The sequence below is a fragment of the Schistocerca cancellata genome, chromosome 4, assembly GCF_023864275.1.
Source record: "Schistocerca cancellata isolate TAMUIC-IGC-003103 chromosome 4, iqSchCanc2.1, whole genome shotgun sequence".
NCBI classification, from domain to species: Eukaryota; Metazoa; Arthropoda; class Insecta; order Orthoptera; family Acrididae; genus Schistocerca; species Schistocerca cancellata.
Genome location: NC_064629.1, coordinates 349,250,758 through 349,278,590, shown reverse-complemented (window position 1 = coordinate 349,278,590; position 27,833 = coordinate 349,250,758). Strand labels below are relative to the sequence as shown.

The following is a 27,833-nucleotide window of genomic DNA, read 5'->3' as shown; positions in this document are numbered from 1 at the left end:
CCTTCATACATATTAACACTGTATCTACGTTTTCCCGTAAATATAACGTCTCTCGCCACTCATAGCCTTTACTAATATAAATTCTTCGGAGGTCGAACCTTTTCCGACAGGTAATATCACTAAAATATTGATTTTTTTTCTTGTCAGTCGGCTCCTGTAATATTGACCACAAAGCACTCTTATGTTTATCCCGGTGTGATGTTTCTTCCTGCACTTTTTATACATTTTACACACTACGAGACGTCAGTCTTTAATAATAAGCTTCCGAGGTTGGCACCATTCTGGCAGTGAGTCGATTCGATCTTCATTACCACATTTATTTACTACGTCCTTAATAGTAAAATTGTGTACGTTTAAAAGAAAAGCGTGATTTCCCTGTTCGAAGCGTAAAACAAGATGACGAGGCCATTTCGCTTCATTTCACATCGAGCATTGCTGTGCAAATGTACAGGTAATTAATTAATTGCAGGACTACAAATGAGGTCACGAGTGACATTTCTTGCTATCCATCCGAAGAAACAGACTGAAGTAATTCGGCACCAAAGACAAAAAGAAGATTTACCCGCAGCTGCTAATTATGAATTTTGCGTGACATCATGTTGTTGGAAAAATGCTTTCTCCATACCCCTACGCACTTATTTTCTGCAAAGGCAGACGCAGTACGGGCTCTCTCCATTAGACACGAGAAAACTGTCGCTGTGGTTAGTTAGACCCTAATGTCAGTATTATGTTCGTGGATTACAAGGAATGCAAGTGATATTGCAGTAACACAAACTTCATACTTTCAAAAAATTTTGAATGTAAAATGCAGCTTCTAAGAATTAGACTGATAATCTCCAAATACCGTAGACAATATTTTACCAACATTTTTCCGCGTCAAACGTGAATGAGAACTTTGAAGTCATTACGATATCCTCCGTTGCCACTGTCAGGAGCCGACTGCCTTCACTGGTTCTTTCGTGCCCTTATATAAAAGACTTTTATAAGCAAATTACGAAACTCAGGTGATGGGAGGAATGAAGAAGGAAGACACCGGAAACTCGAAGTCCCGAAGTCCCAGTTAAATACGAAAGAAAAATAAATACAAACTAGAAAAAGCTGAGAATGCGGTCTTCATCAGTTGCTACATGACACATAACTTCCGGCAGAGGAAAACCGAATTTCTGAAACCGATTTTCGCTGTAGTTTTAAATGATGAGGTCTGAGGCAGTTTTGATACCGGTCAAATATCGGTTTTCTGATCGCCAATTGTCTTACACAATCTCTCTGGAAACCAGCTGTCCCGGTTTTCGATTTAGTCGACGACTGTTTCTCTTCAATTAAAAATCGGGAAACACACAATTTCGTGCTCAGTCTAATATCTCTACTTCTTCTTCGATGCACAATAAGTCCCTCCGTCCAGTTTAGTCGAAAAGTTTCACAAAAGAGGCGTAACCTGAAAATCCAAGTATGTTTCAGACACGGTTGGGTGTTTACATGGGAGCGAAAATCGAGAGTGGAGGAGAAAATCCAGCTGCCAAAACCGCATTTCCAGAATAGATATTGGAGTGTTTACACAACTAACCAGAAACGGTATTGGGAATTGCTTTACGAAGTCCAGTTTTGGCAGACTCATGTAAACGTAGCGATTGTGAGCCTATGTTCGACAAAGGAGCTTTTTCCCTTCGTGAAGTATTCAGCAGGCATCCTGCCAAGATTTATCTGGAAATAATTCCACACGCAGTGTATTATACTTGGTCAACTTGTGCTTGCAAGCTGCATAAATTCGCTTTGTGGAACATGCCTAAAGTGTTAAGCAAGGTTGATGCGGCTCGCGACGCGAGAAATTCCGGTGGGCAGAGTGATCTGGACAGTACTTCCCCCGGGCCCAGCGCCAGTGTGGAGGAAGTGGAGGGGAGCGCAGGTAAACAAGTCAGACCGCAGCCAGCGGCCAGCAGTCGCCACCGCGCCGCGCAGCGCACACCATGGCCGTCCGCGCCTTCACAGGTCAGTGCTCTTGTCGCTAAGGAGTCGGCTCCCAGCTCGTACCCCCCACCCTTTCTCTTCGTGACACCACGCTGGTAAATCACAATGGCAGTCGGCTCAGAGGGAAGAAATCGAAAAGTGTCGATCGCGAGACTTCTTTCCGATGTTACAAAAACACATGCCGGTATCGAGATAACTGACAAATCAGCGAATGCTATGGACACAATTACCTTTAGGGTTACGACTACGGCGATATCAAAGTTATATTAAGTGCTTTTGACATGTAATAATTTCGGAATGCTGTGACTCATTACGTGCAGCAGCTACTGTCACCGTATCACTCACGTTATAGTCAATATAATTTCCACGGTAAATGAATTAGGAAACTCCTCCCCATTTTATTGTTGTATCGACGGAGAGGATGCGCGCTAATCGTTGTATTTCCCTAGCTTTAAAAGGCAAAGCTTTGCTAAACTCTAAAGTTGCTTTGAATAGAAGTTTTACTACCATTGTCTTACTAAAAGTGGTATGCCGTCGCTTTTCTCCGACCACTGAAATGACGTACCAAGCCAGTCATACAGGAATTTACAGTTGAACATAAACTCCAAACCACGGTGCAACCTGACATTCTTCACACATACAAATCATTGCCTGAAGTGATGAAAGTGGCAGGAAAAAAGCTGAACCGTAACGACAGGTCCCATTAAGCTACAGCACATTACGATAACCTTTAGGAAACTTGCCACGTTCTATCTGCTTGGCCACCAGATGGCAAAATAACATGAAAATTGTTGGAGCGAAGTAATGATGAAACTTATCGTTGATGAGATACCCATTTACAACCGCACTGAAGTTGTAAACAAGCTATCGTCGTCCTAACGAGCAGACAAGCGCGCTGAACTGTTGATTCATATCCACTGCTCCGAGTGAGGTGAAGCAGCGAGAAAGGCGCTGTACTTCCTTTTGGGAGGAGTGGGGTTCAAATCGTCTGGCGATTCTGATTAGGGTTTTCCGTAGTTTCCTCAAATCGATTAAGCCAAATAGAGGGCTTGTTTCTCTGAACAATTTGCTGAGATATGAAATGGAACGATCACATAGGCTCAGTGTCAGGTGAAGCAGGTAGTAGACTTCAGTTCTGTGGTAGAATACTATGGAAGTGCAATCAGTATACGAAGGAGATTTCGCAAAAAACGCTCCTGTGATCCAGTCTAGACTATTGCTAAAGTGTGTGGCACTCATACGAAACAGGGCTAACAGGACATACTGAACGTAAACAAAAAGTTGCACGAATAGCCAGAAGTTCCTCCTGTGCGAGAGCGTCAAGGATATTTTGAAAAAAAAAGGCATACACTTGAGAATAAATTCGAAATACCCTATGAAAGCATGCTTAAAAAGTTTCTTGAAGCAGCTCTTAGGGATTGCGAAGAGATTAGAATAATACATCGCGCACAGAAGCGTTTAAGTGATAATTCTTCCCGCGCTACACACGTGAATGGATCGGGAAGCAGTCCTAAGAAGTGGTACAATGAAGTACCCTCTGCCATGCACTTCAGTGGTTTCGAGTATGGATGTAGGTGTAGAACAGGACACGGCTAATGTTCTTGTCCATTGTCGACTATCAGAGCTTACGCTGTTGCTAACGACGGCGTTAAACGCTGATATTCCTTCCCTCCTTCATAATGTTAAATGGTGGCAAGAAAGTGCAACGTTCTTCTTGTAAATAAGCTATATTTTGGAGTTAAAAGGTAAAAATTGGCCTTATCGAGTAGACGTGGATACAGTTCATAGCTTGAGTTTCTCTCATATTCTGCGGTGGCGGTGCATGTATCGTTACGTCTGCAATTCTCCTGGAAAACGTTCCCCCAGCGCGCAATGGAACTATGTGAACGAACGTTGACCCCGCGGGGTACAATGGCAAGGCGGTTGAGACGAGCCTGCGAACAGCCCAGCCTACGCATACCCCAGCAGCAGCCTCTCCGTTCCACGTCACTTGCCGTTGACCTGCCATGAGTAAGACGATTTACCAGCAGCCCATCGTCAAACGGCGTGAAATGTTTTAAGGACGTGTGTAAAAATATGAAAATCTGGAAAAATAACGGAGTCCTGATTTTCATTCCTGCAAATTCCTTAAAAACTTTAATCTTCATATTGAAATGCTAGAGCTAAACAGAAATCAATAAGCCAATAACAAAATTTGCCGTTTGTTTTTCAATGGATCATGAATGAATGGAAATTTCTTTGAAATGCTTCAGTGTCAAGTGTTCATAACAGAGGCAAACTAGCAAATATTCCAACTTCATATGTGCTATTCCGTGGTTAAAAGTATTTAAAATCATTTTTTTTTTTTTTTTTGCATAACGTACGTTTTTGTTTGCTAAAGAACATTTGAGTCCTTTAATCTCCAACAAATTTTTTTCCAGCCACAAAAAAAGGGGTTTCACGATGTCAAAGATAGCAGCAAAGTGTCAGGAAGACATAGTTCGCATCACGCTAGCAGTCGTAACACTTAAGATGTGATCAATCTTGTTCTGGTGGAAGATAGGTGGCACCTGCGAGACGCCGAATTAAGATGACAAAATATAGAAACAGTAAAGCATGTCTACCTCAGAAATAATTATTTTGCGCTGAGGCCAGTATTGTTGCTGTTATAAGGGTAGATGAAATGTCCGTTTCATACGCAAAAGAATAAAATCTGGATCAAAATGAAATTTTTTGGACGAACACCTCCGGAAGATGATGGATCTCATTATAAAGTGTGACAGTACACAATCGAACTATGAACGGGCGATGCAAAAGCTAAAACTGATCTTGTACTTCGGATGGAATGGAAGCTTGGATAAAAATTTACTAAAATCTATGCAACTAAAGCTAACTGAATGAGCATGAGTGATGGTTAAAATCACTTAAACTTAATTCCTACTGGTAGTACGAGACAATGTTGGAACAGGCTTTACAGTTCCAAGCGCGTTTTGTAGCGACAGCGTCTGAAAATATTCCTGTAGACTGTCTGCTTACGTGTCTAACAACCCATAAAGCTGCTCGTTCTGAAGACAGTCGCGTATATCTAAAAGTGCACGAGCTGGAGTGACTCTTCTACGTTAATGTACAGTAAACACGCGAGCCTTCTATTGTATCTTGCGGTTTTGTGTGTGTGTGTGTGTGTGTGTGTGTGTGTGTGTGTGTGTGTGTGTGTGTGTGTCGACCTCTAATTTAGAATTCCTAGTTCTGGGCGTGATATGGTACACATTGGCACAATGCACAGGAATCTTCGGGTTGGCGAAATAAGCAAACTTTCTAGCTAGACAATTCTTAAACGAGGAAATAAAAATCGAATCTCTACTCAGCAAATCGCTATGAAGTGCATGAAAGAGGGTAATTCCTTCGTTGTTAGTCCTGCTTAATTCGGGACACACACTTCAACAATATTCTAAGATGGGTCGCACGAGAAATTTGTAATCAATCGCCTTTGAAGACAGTTTCCATTTTCGTAGTATCCTAAGTGAACGGAAGTCTTCCACCTGCTTTACCTACGACCGAGCCTATGCGATCGTTCAATTTCATATCCAAACAAATCGTTATTCGTGTATTTGAGAGTCGAAAGATGCCAGTTGCGACAAATTGACAATGTAGTCGTACGATACTAAGCTTTATTGTTCTGTGAACGGTAAACATTTACAATTTTTGAACATTTAAAGCGAGTTCCAATCTGTACATCACTTTGAAATCTTATCGATATATATTTGTGCCGTTTCCTTCAGACAGTACTTCATTGTAGGTAATTGCAATATCTGCGAAAAGTCTTAAGTTACTATTGTTTGCGCAAGGTCTTAAATATAAAACATGGACAGAAAATGTTCCAACATTTCCCTGGGGCACGCTTGAAGTTACTTATGTACACGATTGTTCACCCAATTGCACATGCTGCATCCTCTTTATCTACAAATCAGTCCAGTCGCAAATCTTTTGATGCTCTCATGTGATCGTACTTTGAATAATAACCGTAGGTGTGGGGTACCGACTGAAATGCTTTTAGAAAGTCAAGTAATAGTCTGACTGCTTTGACCAAAGAACTTTAATGTCTTGTGAGAAAAACTTGACGTGGTTTTCGCATGATCGAGCATCGAATACCAAAGCAGGATAGTGTTGAAGTTCGTAACTGACTGATTCATTTAATTCCCATTTTGAGTATTAGGGGATGAGGTTACAAAAGACGCTAATGTCATATATAGATAGATAGATAGATAGATAGATAGATAGATAGAGAGAGAGAGAGAGAGAGAGAGAGAGAGAGAGAGAGAGAGAGATATTGTTAAGTCTATAACTTACAACACAATTATGGCAGACCTCTGAGTTTCCTTGCGAAAAGTTAGGTCCACTCCGTCGACTACATTCATTCCTTCAGTTATTGTGAAATGGATACAAATTTAGGTAACTCAATCGCAGATCCTACGTTCCTCCAGTTAGTTACACGATGAACGTAAATACTACCATGAATAACTAATAGTGCGCTGAAGATCGTGGCTTGACTTTTTGTCAAGCATACACAATTAAAATGAATGTACGTTGGTCTGTGCTCGTTTAGCACCAATCATATGCTGCGCAAAGGCACCTTGGCCGCAAACTTCGTACTAAAAATCCTGCACTCATTTCGTAAAATTAGTATCTCCATTGTTTACAAGGAAACATTTAGAAGTTTTAAGAGACAGCAAGAATAAACACTAGCGTATATGGACTTTTCATCTTGGGACTGAATTTCTAGAAATCTTATTTGAAGATTCAAAGGAAAATACTTATTGCGTCGACAAACCTGTGGAACTTCTTGTAAAGTGGATGACGAAATTTATAAATAAACTAAAATACTAGATTTACATGTATACGTAGGTCAAACTTTGACAGTGCATATGTCACCTAAATTCCCGCGAGTCGTCATGGAATGACATTTCCTATTGCGCTTGTGCAAGAACCACGACAGTAGCTAAGAAAATTTATTCACAATATTCAGACAGTGGTAAAATGTGTGCTGCAAACCCCTATTTCCCTATTCCCTATATCCCTATTTCTCATGTCATCTTGCAGTAGAAACATAAGCAGAATCCGCTAAGAACCGGATGAACAGGGTGGAGACATGGCATGTAGTTTGTTAAAACAAGCAGAATCTGTACTTTAGGACATGATTTACTTATACTTAATATTCAGCTATTGTGAATATCTTCCAAGAGTCTAATCACTACGATTGAAATACATTTCGTGAATTCGCAACCATCTTAGTCGTCGTCCATGTGTAATGTTATCTGTAATAAAATGTATTCCACAAAGTAAAGAAATGGCTAGGGACTAATAATGCCGGATAAGTTTGCAAGATCGTTTCCAGTGAGCAAAATAGATTGGTGGGTACTTATTCCTCAATCCTTCATTATTATTGGTGTGATTCACATTAATATTTATTATAGGTTTGTTACAGGCATGTTATGACGCATTTATTTTTAACAACGATTTAAGTTGTTCACTCCACGAATGTCAATTTAACTTTTCTATTAGAAAAAAATTGATGTGACAAATATTTTCTCCTCGATAGCAAACGCAATGCAAATGGTTGATGTTCCCGCAAGAAAGTTTGACAGATCACTGCTGCAGTTCTGCTTGAAGACATAATTCACTAATTATTTTCTTGAGGGGATACCACTATCACATTGTCACGCAACTAAATACACTAATTTCCTAACAGTTTGTGTAGGTTCTCTTTACCAACAGTAACGGCTGCCCGCCTAGATAAGATTTTGAACTCAACAGAGAAGGCAACTCTATTGGTGCACCGCTACTTTCCAGCATAAGAGGTATCGAATGTAAGCACAGTTCTTATCCCCTATAAAGTTCAAGAACGGCTAAAACCAGTCTCAAATTAATAACTGGCGACGTGTAGCACTTCCTCGCATTTGTTCTGGTCTCAGACTAGTGCTATGAGTCTAGTAAACCGATAAATTACGAAATTTGCTATCATGGTATTGCAGCCGAAATTTTTTTTATATATAGGGTGGTTACAATTAACTTTCGCTACTTGAGAGGGCCCCTTAAAAAGTGTGATCGTAGGACAATTAAACATTGTGGAAACATTTGTAAGGACACGCGGAAAAGAAATAACGAATAAACCATTGACAGACATTTGCATTTCCAAATGATAAGGTAACGTTCAATTTCGTATCCTACGTTCTACGTTACAAACGTAGCTCAATGTGACAACAATCTGCATCGACGACAGCCTAGAACCGTCCTAGACACAGTTTCACAATTGTGCAGCACTTCTCGAACGGTGGACCATGGAATATTCAACTGTCGTGACACAGCTGGTGCACCGTTTAAAGATCACAAATTGCGTCCAACATTGTCAGCCATGGCAATAGTAACTACAATAATTCGTGGTGGAATTGGCCGTTGGCAACTCCCAAGAGCAACTCCCAAATCGCCAGTTAATTCGAACTTCCTAATCATGTTCTTCAAATCCGGTGCGGAAAGGGGACCTCTCCATATTTCTTTAATGCGTCGATACTCGCTAAAAGCAGCAGCACTACTGCTGTTATTTCAATAACAGCTATAGCAAAGCCCTGTTCAACTTGTACAGACCCGTATCGACTGTCTGCAATTGTTGATGATGTACGGCGCCTAAACCGAACTCATGGCAAGGTACCAGACGGACGGCGTCACGATGAGAAGCCCATTAGCTCCAATTATAGCCAACCTCTTCCTGGAGTACTTTAACATTGCCCTAGACACGGCTCCTGCAAAGTCTACTTGCTTTTATCGGTACGTAGAAGACACATTCGTTTTCTTGCTTCGTGGGCGTGAAAATCTGGTAGAATTTTTCAACAACAGCATCCATAATATCAGATTTACGATGGAAGTAGAGAAAGGTACATTGTCTTTTCTAGACGTCCTCGTCCGCCAGAAAGAAAATTGATGTCTCAGCCACCCACACAGACCGATATCTGCATGCTACCAGCTATGATCACCCTTCATAAAAAAAAAGTTCTGTTCTGAGGACATTGGTGCATAGAGCGGAAGCCGTTTCAGACGCTGAAAGTCTTCCGAAGGAACTGAGCCACTTACGGGAAGTCTTAAAAGAAAATGGCTACAGCAACCGCCTGATTTCTCATGTCATCTTGCAGTAGAAACATAAGCAGAAGACCTCAGAGGAGAGGACGAAGCAGCTTGCGTTCTTGCCGTTCTGTGGCTGTCACAGGAAAGATTAGCCGGCTTATGAGAAGCATAAAATCGATACGGTTTTTAGGTCACCGGCTAAAATTTGACAGCTAATAAGTGTTGTGAAAGACGATGTTGGTCTTAGAATACCAGGAGCATGTAAAATACCGTGTGGGTGTGGACAGTTCTATATGGGACAGACTGTACGAACTATTGAACAGCGCTGTGTGGAACACGCGAGATGTTTTCGCCTTTGGTATCCTGAGAAATCAGCGGTGGCGAGGCACTTCAGAAAACGGACACCGTATTGAATTGGCCGAGAAATCTGTTACTACACGGACTACTAATTTTTGCGACAGTGTTCTAAAAGAAGCGATTGTTACAAATTTTTGACAGCATCCTCAATAAAGACGGCGGTCTGCAGCTAAGCACAACCTGGAACCCGGCCATCGGTAAGTTGAGGCGGGCGCAGTAAGCGCGCAATGAAAACATTACCATATATGGCGCTGGAGCGAGCACCAGTGACGTCACTGAAGACAGCGCGGCTGTATAAGGACGGCAGCAGCAATCATTATACAGTCACCTCTTGACAATGGCCAAGGAGTACTCGGGCGGAAGTTTGTGGATTTTAAACCACTAGAGCCCGAGAAAAATTTACCAGCTTATCAGTATGTCTGCAACTCGAAAAGCTGCACCCCACTAAGTTTACCTGATCTTCTAAAAAAAAGGCCAATTTGTAGTAAATTTTTAGTTTCTATGCTGTCCTTTTACCTTAGATTCCGTAAAATTTTACTAGGGCACCTGAATACAACCACTCAGACTGATATCATGACACACTCCCCCACCCCCTCCCTTCTCATAGTCAAATGGTTCAAATGGCTCTGAGCACTATGGGACTCAACATCTGAGATCATCAGTCCCCTAGAACTTAGAACTACTTAAACCTAACTAACCTAAGGACATCACACACATCCATGCCCGAGGCAGGATTCGAACCTGCGACCGTAGCAGACGCGCGGTTCCGGACTGAAGTGCCTAGAACCGCACAGCCACCGCGGCCTGCCTTCTCATAGTCGATCCAGGCTGTAATATCTGTTAACAATATGAAAGATTAATAGTGTATGATGCGTGTAGGCGTTGGTTGTGGAGGCCTTGACCTTGCTTCCACACCGGCCAGGTTCTCTCCGTCTTTTCCCTACATTTTATCTGCTCTGTTGGGCTGTTTTGTTTCCACTTTCCTTGTCTTCTTCCCCTGGTGGTGTCCCTGTTGTCTCATATTGGTACGGTACGGTATGGTGTGGGTGTCGAGACAGTTTGTTGGTGGTGCTGGTGCCCCACAATGTGTAGTATTTGAGCCACCCTTGCTCTGTTTCCACCCACCCCACATCCTGTTCATTCCTCTTCCTGATGTCTTGACATCCCTTTTTCCTTTGTTTGCACGTGACCCCTTCCCCTTGATGATTGGGCTTCAGGAACAATTTCCTGCCATCCTAGGTCATGGGACCAATGACCTCACTGTTTCGTTCCCTCCCCCAAACCAACCAACCAACCATTTCCTATGAAACGACTGACGCTGCATCCCGGATTTGATTTCTTAGATCCTTGAGATCCCTAACCTCTGTTTCTCACAAACTTGAGTTTACATACACCCAGGTGCAGAGCAGATATCCAAGGAAGTCAAATCAGGTAAACACAGTGGACGCAATCTTGAAACTCTTCCTGTCCACCTTTTGGCGAATCTTCGATTTAGGTACTGATATTCCTTTCTGCGAGAGTAAAATAAGAGAATCCTCTACCCTGTTGGAACACAATTATCAACAATGTTTCTTGCTGAAGAGTGGTTCCTGAGATTGCTAATTATTATTAATTAATAACCACTGATTGCGGTTTCCCATCAGACATTGTTTTTGCAAAGTCCTGAGATTGCTCCAGAATACCAACGTATGTTTCTCTTCTCTTCCGCAAAAACAAAGGGTCCATAAACTGTAGTCATTGTGAATCCAAGCCAAACATTAATTTTTGATGAGTGTTTTTGCTATTAAATGGTAGTGAGGTGCCTTGTTACTCATAATGCAGCAGTTGCGTTTAACTTCTCCGCTGATGTGAAATGTGGCCTCACCAGTAAAAAAAAATTGCCACGAGGTGTTCGTTGCACGTAGCTCCTATCAAATCATAACTCAGCTTGGAGATAGGCGTGAGCTTAGTGGTCAAATTTGTGAGGCACTGAATGTGGCATGCTTATTTGTTTAGCTCTTTGATTTTGATAAGTGAAACTGGTTCCTTAAAGGAAAGGTTCATGCACATTCGGACTTCTTCAGTTTGCTTCGGATCACTGAACCATCTCTTGTGGTACAGGTCGTTTCCGGGAGCGTGATTGACAGAAAACGTTTCCAGGTCTTTGGAACTTCTTGACAACTAACCGGATGTTAGTTACCTCTTGGTGGTGGTGGTGGTGGTGGTGGTGGTGGTGGTGGTTTGTGAAATTTTTGGGTGAAATACTTTAATTTCCAGATAAGATAAAATACACAGCGGCCCACTAACACCCACACGTTGTCTATCGTAGGCATTCTTCACGATTAAATTGAAAAAAAAGGGCCATGTTATTACGGAAATAGATTAAAATTATGTATTATGGAAATATACAAATTATTTCTTAGAAATGAATCGATACTTCATGACCACCCCATGCAATAAGCCTTCTAGAATACTTCACATAGATGTAAAATTACTTGCACTCCTGAGCGAGCTCATCTGTTTATTAAACTGTTTCATATCGTGCAGATAAACTGCAGATTAATGTTCCCAACAGTGAAAGCAACAAGACTATAAATAGTTCCTCTTATTGCCAGATGAAGTGTGTTAATTGTAACTCAGATGGAATGCCACAGACGGAGAAAATAGCTCCCACGAGTAAGGCCAGCGTGTGATATGTGATTTGTTTGTGTAGTCGTCGTGTTCCTGTGCGGAGTGCTGGCCGTGCCACCCCTTCTGGACCTGCCGCCTGCTGAGGACCCAAGCCTCTGGGACGACGACGACTACCTCCCCGTGTCTGCGGGAGAGCGATTCGATGCCTTCGACTGGGCACTTTGCCGGGCGCTGGATGCACGCTACCCGGGAAATGTAGTAGTTTCACCCATCGGCGTCAAGATGGTCCTAGCAATGCTGTACGAGGGCGCCACGGGCGACACAGCGCGCGAACTCGAAGCGGGGTTGCTGCTCACAAAGGACCGCCAGCAGACGCGCGACAAGTACAGTGCCATCGTGGCCTCGCTGCAGGTAACACTCCGAACATCTAAACTGTATTTAGTTAACTATTTATTTTGAATAAACGTCTTCTGAATCATTACCCAAGAGTGTATACGACGAGGCTAAAGATATTCTGAGAGCTTCCAGATTTCTAGAATCATCCTACACCTACACTGTTGATCGTTTAAACTGCAACGCCATGAAGGCGGCGTGCAACAAACCTCAAATTGCCACGGAGTGTACTACATGTTTGGATATGCACGTGATTGTCCTTTCAGCATAACTGCGCGGAGTAGTATTAAGTAATGCCAGATTAAGTAGCAGCCTCTTCATTCATATATCGCGTTTGGATGTTGGTTGTCTGAGAAGATAGTCATGCTTAGTGTAAAGAGAAAAGTCTGCCCAAGCATACTGGAATTCGGCAGCAGGATCGTGGCCTATCGAGACTGCACGCTCTCGTTCCGAGATACCGTTGTTCATGTGGGTCGGAATCCCAAGACTGTCCTGCGAATGTGGAACTAATTACTTCAGGCGGCCCATAACAGACACTGAGCAGGATCTCAATGGCGCCACACACGTGCCCGAGAGGACAGACGTTACATTCGCTCGACTGTGCAGGGTTTTACAGCCATGTCAACTATATAGTCACAAAAGTGACTTGTTTGCGGCGAGACCAGTATCCCCGTGGACAGTGCAACCATGCCTCGAACACCACAGAATGCCAGCAAGGCGACCACTGTTGCAGGTTCCTTTGAGCCAGCAGAGGCGCACAGAAAATGGCGCACCTGAAGACAACGCTGCACAACGGAATGGCACCTAGTCTTTTCAGACATGTCGAGATTTCATGTACAGCTTCACGATGGAAGTACCTGTATGTAAAGATGCAGAGAACTAATGTAACAGATTGCATTTGTCGTCATATGGGCCCACCACCTGACGTGGTGTCCGCAGCTCGTGGTCAAGTGGCTAGCGTTGCTGACTCTGGATCATGCATCCCGGGTTCGATTCCCGGCCAGGTTGGGGATTTTGATCTGCCTGGCAACTGGGTGTTTTTTCCCCATGATTTCATCATCATTCGCGACCGTGGCTAATTTGGACTGTGTACAAATTGGGACTTTGTATGGGCGCTGATGACTGCGCAGCTGAGTGTCCCACCACCACCACCACCACCACCACCACGACCTGACGTGGTGGTATGGCGTATCATGTCATTGAGTACGTACCACGTTTGCCTCTAGTTCATACAACTGGTAATTTGGACAGCAGGTGCTCTATCCGACGTTAATGCTAGTGGCTGTGCCTTATCCTAAAGGTCTTTGTGGCCACTTGTCGCACGATATCCTGCCTTGTCTCTCATCCACTGAAAATTTCTGATCATCGGTTGCCGAGGGAATGGGATGCTACCACTCGCCAGCTGCTACTAATGAAGTCTGTTGTAGACTTCACACCATGGAATGATCTAACCATACCTGTATTTATCATCAAAACCTAGAATTGGTGCCATCTGAGTTATTAGAACCACTGTTGCTGCCTGGGGTGGCAGCTCTTTTTACTAAACCTCTCCCCTTGTATGCCCCAAATAACCTAAAAATTCATTGACAGCAGGCGTTGCCTGTAGGGGTAACAGCGACAGTAAAATTTTTTCAGGCCAGGCACAAAGAGCACTCAATATTTTTACTGACTAGTTTCGATTCACTATCACGCTTGCTTGATAACAGCTGCAAACTAGCGTCCTTTGATATTTTTGTTTATAGATGCACTGTAACTTCCATTCGCCTTCTCTTCGACAGGTTTTTAATGCTTGCCCATTTCATATTACTGCTTGGTAAGGAAAAGCTGTCACTCCAATGGTTGATTTGAACGGTACGGTGTACTACTAAACATGGTGCTGCAGGAGGTAGTACAATACCTTATTCTGACCTTTGAACTAGCGTTCCCTGTCTGGAATCCGAAGTGTTGCCCAACTTCGCAACTTTCACATTAACAAATCATTGCCATAGCAACAAGAGGGGGTGTTCACTTTAAAGGAATATTTCGTACAGAAGGCCCATAAGGCCACAAATAAGAATAAGAATATTCTCAATGATCAAACAAGCAACAGAACACCAATATTCAAACTAATTCAGTCTACCATCTCTCTCTCTCTTTCTCTCTCTCTCTTTCTCTCTCTCTCTTTCTCTCTCTCTCTTTCTCTCTCTCTCTCTCTTTCTCTCTCTCTCTCTTTCTCTCTCTCTCTCTTTCTCTCTCTCTCTCTTTCTCTCTCTCTCTCTCTTTCTCTCTCTCTCTCTCTCTTTCTCTCTCTCTCTCTCTCTCTCTCTTTCTCTCTCTCTCTTTCTCTCTCTCCATCCCTCCTACCACCTATCCTTCCTCCATTACCACCCCAGCACTTGTAAATTCTCCCATGATGCCTGTCAGCTCTAAGGCATATGACAAAGAGCAGGCAAGCATGTGCAGTTAACTGCAGTATAGATTATATGCAAAGAAATACTTATTGGAAGAAACTTATATTTTATGCATTTAGCACATACAGAATGAAAAGTGGCTGCATGAACAGGACACACAAATGAATGTAAGTACAAGACACAACCATATACTGTAAACAGAAATAGCTAGACTTAAAGAAACTGAAAAAGAACCACTACAAATTTCGAGTAGAAATATGCATAATAAATTTTACGTCTATTATAGACAACTGAAGATACATAACATCTATGGTGCAATATATCTGGTACTCAAAAACAAATTTTAGTTGCAAAAGATGTAAGTTTTCTTATCCTTCCGTTAAAACATAATTGAAGCTAGTAACTGACTGCAGTTAACAGTATTCTTTCCCATCACCGATTATCGAAATAGTATTTGCAGGGTGATTTGCGATGCAGCTGCATGACATTCTTTATAATATGATCGTATTACGTAATTTTTTCTGTTATTTGGATCTGCCGGTTTTGAGCTACAGAAAATTAGCTATAGCTCTGTAAAAATTAGATTGCCTGAAAATGGTATATAACTGTTGGATTCCTTTCAGCGTCATCTGTACATAGTCTGATTTTCCATACACATCAAGTCGCCCTGCAAAAAACTAAAACATGATTTAGTAGTTATATAATTTATTACGAAGTCTTGGTAAAACTGTGTGACTAGGAATTAACCAGTTGTTCAGTCAGAAATTTCTATCCACAGGGAAACAACCCGGATTATCTGTTCGACTTGGGAAACAAAGTATTTGCAGACGTTTCACTGACACTACGACCACGCTTTGTTACAATCCTGAGGGCGTTTTATAACAGTGATATTCAAAATGTCGACTTCAGAGATCCTAAAACTGTGCCCTTAATTAATGAATGGGTAAAAAATGCTACACGTGGTCACATTGACTCAATAATGAGTGAAGGTATGTATAGCTCAAACCATATTCTCTTTCTCTGTATAAGTCATTCGTGGAAACCACTCTCAAGAGCGAACTTACAGCAAATTTTTTCACATTTCGTTTCCACTACTTACACACGTCTTTGCTTCGGTTATACACACATACTACAGGTAGTAATAAAATAAAGCTTCCTACGAAGATACTACTATTCAGCCGTTATATTCACTTTGTGAGGTCTCACCGCCATTTAATTAATATATTGCTGTTGGGAAAAGTAAACCTTGAATTTTTATTTTCTTTAGCAATTTGTCGCAGGTTGTCAACCTTTAAGCTTCTTCCTTTACCACTCTTGTCAGGACAAAATACCCATAAAACTTCAACTCTATATGGCAGGTTATCGTGTCAGTTATGACAGATACATACTAATTTATAATGTAGTTGCTATTATCTTCTAAATTTAAATACTTGGAAGGTAAAAAATTAAGTGAATTTAAAGTTTATCACAATAAGAAATTCTAATTAAAGTTGGATATTAATGGAAGGTATTAATTACAGATGGTCTTTCGGACGCTGTCCTCCTGCTTGTGAACGCACTGTACTTCAAAGGCTCTTGGAAGTATCAATTTCAGCCTCAGCTTACCTTCACCAGCAATTTCTACACAGGCAAAGGGAAAACTGTAGCCGCACAGTTCATGCGTCAGAGTGCAGAATTTTTCTACTTACACTCTAAAGAGATTAATGCAAGCATATTGCGATTACCCTATCTTGTAAGTTGCATATTATTAGCAATTCCCGAGTTATCTCTGTGACTGCAGTGTGAGGAATCTCTGCAAGTTCATTATAGTAAAACTTTGTACTCATTGTTACAGGGCAGGAAATTCTCAATGTTTATCGTCCTGCCGGACGACAGGGATGGTCTCGAAAACCTTCTGAGCACTGTAAATCCATTTGCTCTGCGAGAAGATCTCGGACTGCTCAGACCGACTGCAGTACACGTGGTGCTCCCAAAATTTACTTTCGAATTTTCTGTACTGCTGAACGATGTTCTGAAGGAGGTAAGTAGTTATGTAAAGGTAATTAAAACTAGACCACAGTAATCATCTCGGATATATTGTGTAACTATACTGGCAGCTCATGTTGGTCTCGGTACGCTGCATTAAAATGCACAGCGCTAGCTGCTTGAATATCAGCTTCGTTGTTGCTGAATTCAGAACTGGGACGTTCTTTTCCTCAGATGACTTTCAATTTGGTCGCCAGTTTGCGACATAACATTTTTGTTAGAACGTGGGTACCTGACCACATCACGGAAACGTCATTCGTGTCCAAACACTTTGGCGGTCACTTGAGACATACCTATCACACTCCTTCACGTACTTCCTATCGTTGCAATTTCAAAAGCAGTACAGCATGTTGGAAGTTTCTGTCCAAGCTAATTTTCTGCAGTTAGCACACAAATCTTACCCATTGCTAACTATGTTTATGGACGTGATTCAAAGTAAAACCCACTGCCAACAATTGTGTCCATTGTTTGCTGTGTCCTAGCTGCAACAAATATTTTTCCTCAGTGGAAACCTCATGTGCACATGTTTGTGAGTGTCATTTTTTCACCATGCACGAGTTCTGCAACCAGCTGGGCATTACTAAAAAGTTTCAACAAGTGAATGGTTGAATACTATTATCGTTCTTTGCATGGTAATTATTGAATGATCAGTTTGTTTATTATAACAGTGAACATTTCAAAATTGTCCATAAAAAGAAGCCAAGCGTAAAAAGTATATTTTCAAAACGAGTCTATACATGTGTATAAATCTTGCATCTAAAATGACCAAAAAATCACATAACAGCATTAGAGCACAAAGAAAAGTTTCTTTCTTCCAGAAAAATTCAGATCTGAAAGGGGTAAGCTTTAGTGTGTAAAGTAATTTTTGTTTAACGCATTTCAAACACACTAGTATAAATTAAAAACTGTAATGTGGAGAAAAATTCAACTTTGTAAAGTATTTGATTCTGTTATTGTCTGGAAAGTCTGTCTTCGCAACTGAATCAGACTTCCAAATGTTTATTCACACGTCTCTCTTCACCTTCATTTTTAAAGCTGCTTGGTAGTTTGTGACGCATGACGTGACAGGATCTGTTGGGTAGCCGGAATAAAACTGGTCAGGAAATTGCGCCCCACTACCTCAGTCTTAAAACGCAATAGCTTCTTACGCATAATCGCACCCTTTCTGAAAGTTCAATTACTTGGTATCTCAAGAAAAAACTAAGAACCCAAATGGCTCGACATTAAATTCAAAAAATACCAGCAGAACTGACCACGTGCAGGTTACGTAAGTTTTACTTATGCAAAGCTGAAAACTATTAAGAAGTAACACGGACTTATTTATGCTCCGATACGATGGTTTTATTCCGGACTAGCACTTGCACAGGCGTTACGATGTTGTCGGAGTTTTGCAGGTCGTCACGTAAGTGTGCAATCGTGTTCGGAATCGTTTCGGATGGTTTTCTAATGGCTGTTTCGCTGTCTGGAGTAAAATTTCGCTTCATTTTGAAAATTTGGTGCGCATGATGGTTACAACAGAAAACACTAGCTAAAGCTGAATTCAGTTTATAAGCAGCTTAAATACTTTACCTTATCTGTTGCAAATGTCACGAATGCAGCAGGCAACTGAGAAAGTATAAAAATAAATGGAAATGAGGCTAAAATTCAGATTTCTAGCCGTTAAGATTGGCTTTCTAAATATAGAAACATCAAGACTGAGTTCAGCGTATGAGGAAGACAGAAGTAAAAAAGGTGGTAATTATTAAGAGAAACTAGAACAAAATTTCCAATCGTAACTGCCAATAACGCAGTTGGCAATAACATTGAGTGTCTGTTCGCCTGACCGATTAAATATTACATGGAAAAGTGGAATCCATAAATGCGATGCAACAGGCATTTCAATGCTCATTAGTTATCACCTTGAACTCTACCCGCATAAGAAAAAATCCTTTACGGAAAATTAGTTCTACTGTCCAAAACAAAAACAGATTCAAACACTGTAAAAATGGGACTTCCTAAGACAGCACTTTGAGTTTTGCTGACCACCACGTTTCTAATAGCAGAATCTACTGCAAACAACGAATTACGTAGCGCAATAAATCAGTTCAGGTAAAGTCTCACGTTGCTTAATGCACAATATAAAGCGCAATATTTTGTTACTCATACTGAGCAAACCTTAAAACTAAGAGCAGGCGTTAATGATATGGATGGTGCTTCATCGTAAAACAAAAACAAAGGAGATTCCAACCATTATACTCACTCAGTGACCTTTGCAACCACGAATGTTTAAACGGTGTGAAAGCGCTACTTACTATTTATCGCATTATGTCGTGAAATTAGCCACACTGCGCTCGTTTTCCACTTTATAGGCTGAGGTAATTACATGACTGTACTGAGGGGCGCAGGACGAAGGTTGTGCAAAACTGGACCCGAAATCTGACAGGGCCTAAATAGCTTTGGCAATAGCACTGCAAATGAAGAGTTAATTTGCCAGTTTCAAACTTCATCATTACGATTTACTATACTAATGATAGAACATGCAACCACCCAACTAACCAGAAGACTTAAATATTCAATCATCAATAAAGGAATGATGCATAGTTGAGATGTACAAAACAAGCTGGTGGAGGGTTATCGACTTTTCGGAATGACGTGACTGATGGGGAGTGGAGCGATTCTATTGCTTTAGATTCACGCATTGTTTTTCACACCAGTGTTACGTGAATAGTTTCTTTCTCTTCCTCTTCCCCCCAAAAAATGTTTTTCGGCGAGGTCTGTTCATACACCCCCTTCCCCCGTCTATCAGACAGGATCGCACCTAGAATTCATGCATACATACTGCAACAAGAACAAATATAAGTTTTCTATTAGCTTCACAAATATAGACGGTCATAACTGAAACAGAACTGAGTGCGGCAGAAATTTTAAAACTGCCTCCCCGGTAGAGGTCAGTGAGCTGTCCCCTACTAACGAGTACTATGCAACGAAGCTAATCATTCATTTTCATCTAATGTGCCAACCCCCATTCACAACCGAATGCCATGGGTAAAAAAGGCACAGAGCGTAATGTGTTCTTTGAAATAAACCAGGGACAATACTGAAATTTGTGACCGAGCGACGTAGTGCAGTGGTTAGCACACTGGGCTTGCATTCGGCAGGTCGAAGCTTCGAATCTCCCCCCCCCCCCCCCCCGGCCTGCGTCCATATTTAAGTTTTCTGTGATTTCCGTAAACCATTCCATGCAATTAACGCGGTGGCTCCTTTCTAAAGGACACGACAAAGTTCCCTTCTCCATCCTCCTCCCTCCCTACTGATCTTCGTGTGAAATTAAAAATATTGGCAAGTTTCTTAATTGGGCACTATAAAGTTCTATAAATTTTGGAAAGAAGTTGTGCTTGGTCCTGGCAACAGTGTACTGCAATTCGAATTAGATATCTACCATTACCTGCGTAATGAGAGGTCAGTGAAGTGAGGATGGTAAATATATCTCTTGTTACAAAAACTTCACATTGTTACACATTAACAGGATATCGGCAAATTGACACTTCTTTGCAAAAAATAACTGAAATTTATAGCAAGAGCTGACTGTATTGACAAATGATATATATATATATATATATATATATATATATATATATATATATATATATATATATATATATATATATATCTCTTTCTGTTTCAGCTGGGAATAAAACAAATTTTCACTGATAAAGCTAATCTGCAGGGAATTGCAAGGAGTCGTTATGGAAAGCTGTCAGTCTCAAAGGTTTTACAGAAATCAGCTCTAGAAGTAAACGAAAAAGGAACTACAGCAGCAGCTGCTACAGGCAAGTTGTTCTAGTTTAGCCAATGTGCAAAAATGCCTTTAAAGTTTCTACTCCAGCATCTTTATATCCTAATATATTCTTGACTGCGAATATCGTTAATCGTAAGGTAACAAAAAAAACTTCTTGGGTTTATAAGACGAGTATTTGAATCAAGAATTTGTAAATTTTACGTCCTCATTGTTGGAGGACCAAACGTCGTTGACTGCAGTTCGTTTCTGGGAGTTATACAATTAAAAGTATAACAACCAGTTCTAGGTGCGTCTTATAAAAGTATTGAACTGAATTGTTACATCAAAGAAAGTACGCCTAAGTACTAAAAGCACAATTAAGTTCACACTTAAATCACATCATATTAAACCCTCTTGTGATGCACCCATTAGAAACAAACTATGTGATCACTTTTTACATAAAATTCTTTATAGAGAATTTCACTGAAAAATTATTCCAAAAGGTAATTTTCCAGGTTAATTAATGGTTGTCGCACTTGATAATTAAAAACCCCATTTACAAGACATGACTACGAATGCTGTCCATTAACGTTATTAATAAAGCTTAATCAGATTCTGGAAACAGCTGTCATTCAGGCTAGTAACAAAGCAGACTGTTACAGCCTATGCTTATTTTCTGAGAATTACATTGGAATACGTTCCTTCCTCCTCGCTTAGTCAACAGTAAAGGATCAGCAAATTGTTTGCCTTGTGTGCATCAGTAATTCACATTTTGAGTCTCAGGAGTGTGTCAACCATATACACGGTTCAGTAAGAGAACGAAGTCCAAATCTTCGTGTACCTCGTCGTTCTAATTTTCGCCTATGGAGATGGAGCATTAAGACACGGGACTCGTATATGGTATATGGGAGGAAAGCAGTTTGTCGCCGTCTAGCCGTCCATATTAGTTTTCCATGATTTCCCTAAAACACTTAAGGCGAATGACGGAACAGTACTTCCAAAAGGTACGGCTGTCGTTGACTGTACTTCAAATCTTAACACCTCGTTCCCCCATGATTTTCATTACAATCCCAAATCGAGGGTTTTAACAGTCTGCCGCCCTGGTTACTATAGAGGCCCAGAGTAATTTTATATTTTGTGCAGTACGAGAGATCTGTTTTTAATGTGATATTTGACATTTTATGTGAGCACAACAACTCTGTAGCTGTCTTTACGCATGGGTCTAGACAGGGGGCCTCAGTTGGTTGCTGTATTGTTCTCCCAGATCATGCCCTCAAGGCCCGATTGCCTCAAGACTTCACTGTCTTCGACGCAGATCTACAAGCGATCTTGTGGGCACTGAAGCAGAAGACACGTTCTTCCAGTGCTAAATTTGTTTAATCCGATTCTCTGAGTGCTCTTAACACTCTACAAAGTTTCTACCCAGCACATAAAATACTCCCGAATATCCAGGATGTCCTCCTCCAACTGCAAAGACTGGCGAAGATTGTGTCTTTCTGCTGGGTACCAGGGCACACGGACATTCGGGGGAACGAAAGGTCGGATCAGTCAAGGTGGTGTCATGATCCTCAGTTTTAGTGTGCCATCACCCTGCATGCTGTGGCCTCGCTGTTCACATCCAAGACTTGCTTCGATGGGAGGAGGAGTGGCTGAAAGTGACGGACAAGCTCCGTCTCGTTAAAGCCACAACGCGACGGTGTTGCCTATGCCTTTCTTTTGGCTCCTTTGTCGTTCTGTGTTTTAATCTCACATGTAACTTTTTCTGTTTTAGCGTATGTGATATAGTGATTTGTGCGGTCGATTAGAGTGCATGAGTGAGTGTGGAACAATTTTCAAGGTTTCAGCCACATTCATTGGTTTAATGTGTGTAAAGGCGCTGGTAATAACGCTGTTGAGCGCCCATAAGACTCTCTCTCTCTCTCTCTCTCTCTCTCTCTCTCTCTCTCTCTCTCTCTCGCGATTTTCATCCCCAATCTCAGACTTCACTGCTACCGTTGTTTAGATTTCTTCCTAAGCCTAAACTACGCAATATGCTACGTCACTTGTTTGTTGAGAGTTTCAACTTGATCATGATCTTAAGATTTTCCACGTCTCTTCAGTGTTTTGCAACATTCCTTTGTCCGTTTTCTGACACAGTATGTAGGATACGACAAACAAGACTTGGGTGGTACAATTTTTAACTGCTGCATACAGATGTCAAACGGCGTTTCTAGTAGACCTTTTTTGGCATATGGTTTCACGGTAGAAATTTTTATATATAAATTCTTAAAGGCTGCAACATAAATTGTATGAATTTTCAACCGTGTGTCTACATCCAAATCAAAATCTAGACTCTGCAGACCACTGTAAAGTGCATGTCAAACAATCTATCCAATTCTACCACAGAAAAGTATTATTTATTTCTATTCCATCGACTTCTCGAATACTGGAAGAACATCTATCTATAATGGCATTGTACGCGATGTATTCGGTCCAATATTGTCTCCACGGGAACGACACATAGGGGTTGTATGTTTAAAGATTCTTCACCTGGTACTGGTTCTTCAAACTTGTAAGTACTCTTTAGTGGGATAGTGGACACCTTTGTCATCTGCCATTTAAAGTTCACTGTGGGTTACACCTGTCAAAATTTGTGCTGCCCTACTTCGTACAAGTTCATTGTCACCAGTTAATCCTATATTGTACGGGTCCCACAGGTGAACCAAATTATAGATTGAGTCGCACAAATGTTATCTAAGGAATGATCTTTATAGATTGAAGGCATTTTTCAGGTATTCCACCAATGAATTTAGATCTGTCACCTGAATTACCCACGACTGAGACTTGTCATTCCCTTGCATATATCCACGAACTGTTGTATCCAGATATTTATATTAGTTGACTGATTCCATCTGCAATTAACTGATATTATAGTCAGTAGATACTACATACTGCGTTTTGTGAAACGCATAACTTGAAACTCCTGAATACTTACCATTACATGATTTCTGCTGTATGTCATTTGCATCTCCATTCCGTGCAATCGATTGCTTCCTTCTAAATGTTGCTGTATGTGCTGACGTGTATCACGTAATCACATCTGAAATCGCTTTCTCGGTCAACTCCTCTTTCCTTCCACTTAGAGCTCTGTCTTTATACGCCCCTCTTCCTTAATGTATGTCCAATCCACTATAGTTTCCTCCTTTCTATTGCACTGAGTAACTGCCAACGTGGTTGATGACTTCAGAGGTGGAACGGTAGTTACTTGACTACTTACCTACCTAACAACCACCAGCCTAGGAGCACCGATAAGCTAATTCTACAGAGCAGTCTACAGTAAACAGCAAAACTCTAAATAGCAGCGGGATACATTTGAACAACAGAACCTTTCATTAGAAGGCAAGGAGGGACATTCCATAAAAAGTGGCCTTTCTGTATCTAGACTGAGTTAACACATGCAACAACCCTAAAATCAAGGAAGCAAGTAAGGAATTGTGTGATATTTCCTAAACGACCACTGTTCACAAAGGGCAACAGCTCCTTAAATGCGAAATGTATGGGGAATTCTCTGATGTAGCTCAAAAACGTAATTACGTTGGCTCAAACAAAATTATGGTCTCCTGCCTGGGTATTATGAATATTAAAACCAAGGAATTGTGTAATGGAATAAGAAACATTAAAACATAACTGCCAAATCGTCAAATTTGGAGTACGTGTTGCAGGCTTCCTCTGCCTAAGTGTGTCCACAGCAACCAAACGCCCTGTTAGAGTTCGGCTACACAATACTTGCATGTAAAGCTATATGGGGAAAAACAGTGATCACACAGTAAGGAACAGAAACTGCAAAATATTTCACGAAGAAATGAAAGTTCAAAATATAAATTATCAGCCAAATGTTTTACGCTAAACTGAAAACTTGCTAGAAAAGTCAATGCAGCCACCAACATTTACAGAATTCTTCGGCTCTGTGTTTAATACGCCTGTCATCAGTCGACATTGCCTACCCAGACGAGGAAGCATAAATACGTTCTCCTGTAAGTGCAGCTGCAAAACAGCCGTTACTTCCATACCTTTATCAAGATCAGCCACACGAAGTACCAAGAGCACAAACTACTGACGTCTCATCACAAGAAAAAATGCAGCAGGCAGCGTACCAAAACGCCCATAATGGCCAACTTTACCACTAACAGCCAAACGTCAAGCGAACAAACGGAGAAGGGCAAGTCGTATTGAGATTCTCACGAAAAGCTTTAAAAGCTTTCATCCAGTCACCATATACGTGACATAAAGTGTAAGTCTGTTGCCTATACCTGCCCTCCTAATGGTACTGTAAACACTGATTCACAAAGAACTTGTAGCAGAGTTTCCGCTCTGTTGTTGCTTAGTGAACTTTATTGTAGACCTTTTTATGGGGGTCTGTTACCATCTGAGAGCCTAGCATGTTCAGAAGTTCGTCTTCTGAACGGAGTACAACATTCATTTCAGCACACTTACAGGTTCGTTCTCCACCATAGATGTTTGCTTTTCGTTGCTCGTAGAGACAGCTCAGGAGAAAATGGTCTAAGACTTCACTCCAGTGGGAACTTCCCCATCTGCATACATCTGACAGACAAGCAGTGCACCAAAGTGGATACCAAGACTGACTACACATTGTTTAGGCAACTGGCTGTTTTTGAACACAGTGTCACATTACGAAAGTGATTCATCAGTCTGACTAATCAAAGATCTTCGGAGGAGGGAAGTGCCACTCTGCAATAAGAGTCAGTTTGAGCGGCTCTGATCAGGTTCAGATAGTGACCAAATACACTTATCACCGCTGTATTATTTAGGACAAGAATTCCTGAACTCTCATCAGTCCATCTCGGCTCAAGTATAGGCAACAAGAAGAAAGATTTCTGGAAAATATAAAAGACCAGCTATAGCAGCTGCACTGAAGGGTGTCTCCAACCACCAGCCAGTAACATCGACCAGACAATAGCCCAGCGTTTCGCCATTATTGCCACAGCTGCTGCTGCTGCTGCTGCTGACGCGTCGTCACCATCTGATCATGGAAACGATTCAGTTGAAGAACAGGGCCCCCTTCTCCATGTGAGAGCGGCATTTGACACTAAGGCTCCTGATACTGACTCCAGTCACAACAGAATCGAGAGCACTATGCTTCAGCAACACAGAAATCAAAGGAAATAACTACAGAACATTTAATGAAATACGGACCAGGAAAATATTCCGAATCAGACAGGCAATTTCGGTCTCTCATCAAAGCGGAAAAAGACGTAACTTGGCCCAGTAGTTAGCGAAGCACTGCGTTAACTAGCTGTGTAGGAAAAATCTTAGCATACGGCCTGGTCTGGATCAGACAACACAGCTTCTTAGCCGATGTGGGTTCAGGAGATATCGACTGACCGTTGACAACCTTGCCTGCCGGAGGTAGCTACACAAACCTTACTATTGTGATAGCGCCCAATAGTCATATTTTTCGACACAAAGGGCATATGATACTACTTGGCATATTATTTTCGGACACGATCATCAATGGGGCTTCTGTAGACATCTTCCTATGCTTTCGTAGTCCTTTGTAACCAACTAAAAAGAGGCTACCGAGTTAGGGTTTCGTCTGCAAATTAATTTACCTGCCAGAAAATAACGCGGAAAGTTGTTTCAAATGTGTAATGAGGTTTCTGGGCTACTTCAGATCGTAAGGGAAAATAGCACTTACTCCATTATGCCTTGGTCTAAGCAGCCCAATTATACGTGGCCTCCTCCTCTGGCGAGGGAATCCTCAAGTCTGCACTACTTGTGTACAGAACTAAGTACGCCACACTCTAAATGTTTTATATTCAGAAAATAGGGCAAAGGCTAGTTCACCAGCTGGTGTACCATCTGTTTCGGTAGACGATAATACGAATGTGGGACAATACTCTGAAATGTCTTGTTTGCTCCCTTAGTTAATAGGGATAATATTTTGTTACCCGGGTGGCTACCTTATCCTTTCCTTTTTTTTAATTTGATCAGTTCGCCACATTTTCTGAGTTTATAATTTCAGCCTTTATTCTACAGACCAATTAGGTTTTTAATATCACAATTTAACAATCTCGGTGTGACTGTTTTACAATCCGCGTGGCTGGGTATGACTGGATATATGAATGTGAGTCTTCTCAACAGTTCAGCGCAGTGGTTAGCACACTGGACTCGCATTCGGAAGGACGACGGTTCAGTCCCGCGTCCGGCCATCCTGATTTAGGTTTTCCGTGATTTCCCTGTATCACTTCAGGCAAATGCCGGGATGGTTCCTTTGAAAGGGCACGGCCGATTTCCTTCCCCATCCTTCCCTAACCCGAGCTTGTGCTCCGTCTCTAATGACCTCGTTGTCGATGGGACGTTAAACACTAATCTCCTCCTCCTCCTTCTAACAGTTCACATTTGACCAGTTATTGACACAGCATCAATGAACACATTATTTTTAACAATATAAGTTTACTTCAGTCAAATTTTAGACAATCAGTTGAAACCGGTATAGCCACAGAAGAATTTGAGTGACTGAAATAAACTTATTCTCCTGCAGAGTACATGACATTGATTTTCTATCCTAATTTTTAGCAAGTCAGATTGCACTTACATGAGTTTCCCAGCTTGTCAAGGAATTGACAAATCGTAAAGATTAGGTAACCAAACACATTTAAAAAACGTGTCTTCTGTTACAGGTATCGAGGTCATTGATCGAATCGGAGTCAGAGAGGTGACATTCAACGCTACACATCCATTTCTTTTCTTTATTGAAGACGAGACGACTGGTACAGTAATATTCGTAGGAAAAGTTGTGGAACCATCGACTGACAAAACTCCGCAGAAAACCACGATTTCTGTCCGACAAGGAGAATTCCACGGTGACAAGAAGAAAGACGGTTCCAAAGGTGTTCAGCAGTCTCACGTGTCTCAAACTGAAAAGGAAGGACCTTACCCTGTGGAAATGCCAGATTTTGACATCACATCTCAAACAATCGATAAAGGTGGACAGCAGAAAAAGCGGGTGTACTATATTTTATCCCAAAGCGCGTTCCATTACCTGATTCAATTTTTACCACAGAAGCTTCCGCAATAGTGAACGAAGAAAGTTTGCCTTGATGTCAATACTTTTTACTCGCTAGTCTTTACCAATGCGTCTACTATACTCATGTTCACAACATATGACTGTGAGAAGACGTACGTGTACGTGTGTGTGTGTGTGTGTGTGTGTGTGTGTGTGTGTGTGTGTGTGTGTGTGTGTG

At 41.4% G+C, this 27,833-nt stretch overlaps 2 protein-coding genes across 3 annotated transcripts in view; one reads left to right on the top strand and one right to left on the bottom strand.

Annotated features, from left to right (window-relative positions):
* LOC126184610 (constitutive coactivator of peroxisome proliferator-activated receptor gamma-like) overlaps positions 1 to 27,833 on the bottom strand; it is a 521,164-nt gene that overhangs the window by 123,837 nt on the left and 369,494 nt on the right. The window lies entirely within an intron of this gene.
* On the top strand, positions 1,881 to 27,833 carry LOC126184611 (serine protease inhibitor 2-like). The gene is made up of 7 exons (XM_049927066.1): positions 1,881 to 1,986; positions 12,107 to 12,435; positions 15,586 to 15,796; positions 16,328 to 16,539; positions 16,642 to 16,827; positions 20,497 to 20,641; positions 27,270 to 27,833. The coding sequence occupies exons 1-7, from the start codon at positions 1,965 to 1,967 to the stop codon at positions 27,665 to 27,667; spliced, it is 1,503 nt and encodes a 500-aa protein (XP_049783023.1). The 5' UTR covers positions 1,881 to 1,964; the 3' UTR covers positions 27,668 to 27,833.

Coding starts and splice junctions, on each gene's coding strand:
- LOC126184611 (XM_049927066.1), top strand. CDS start 1,965: ATGGCCGTCCGCGCCTTCACAG. Junction 15,797..16,327: donor TGACTCAATAATGAGTGAAG/GTATGTATAGCT, acceptor TATTAATTACAG/ATGGTCTTTCGGACGCTGTC. Junction 20,642..27,269: donor TACAGCAGCAGCTGCTACAG/GCAAGTTGTTCT, acceptor CTTCTGTTACAG/GTATCGAGGTCATTGATCGA.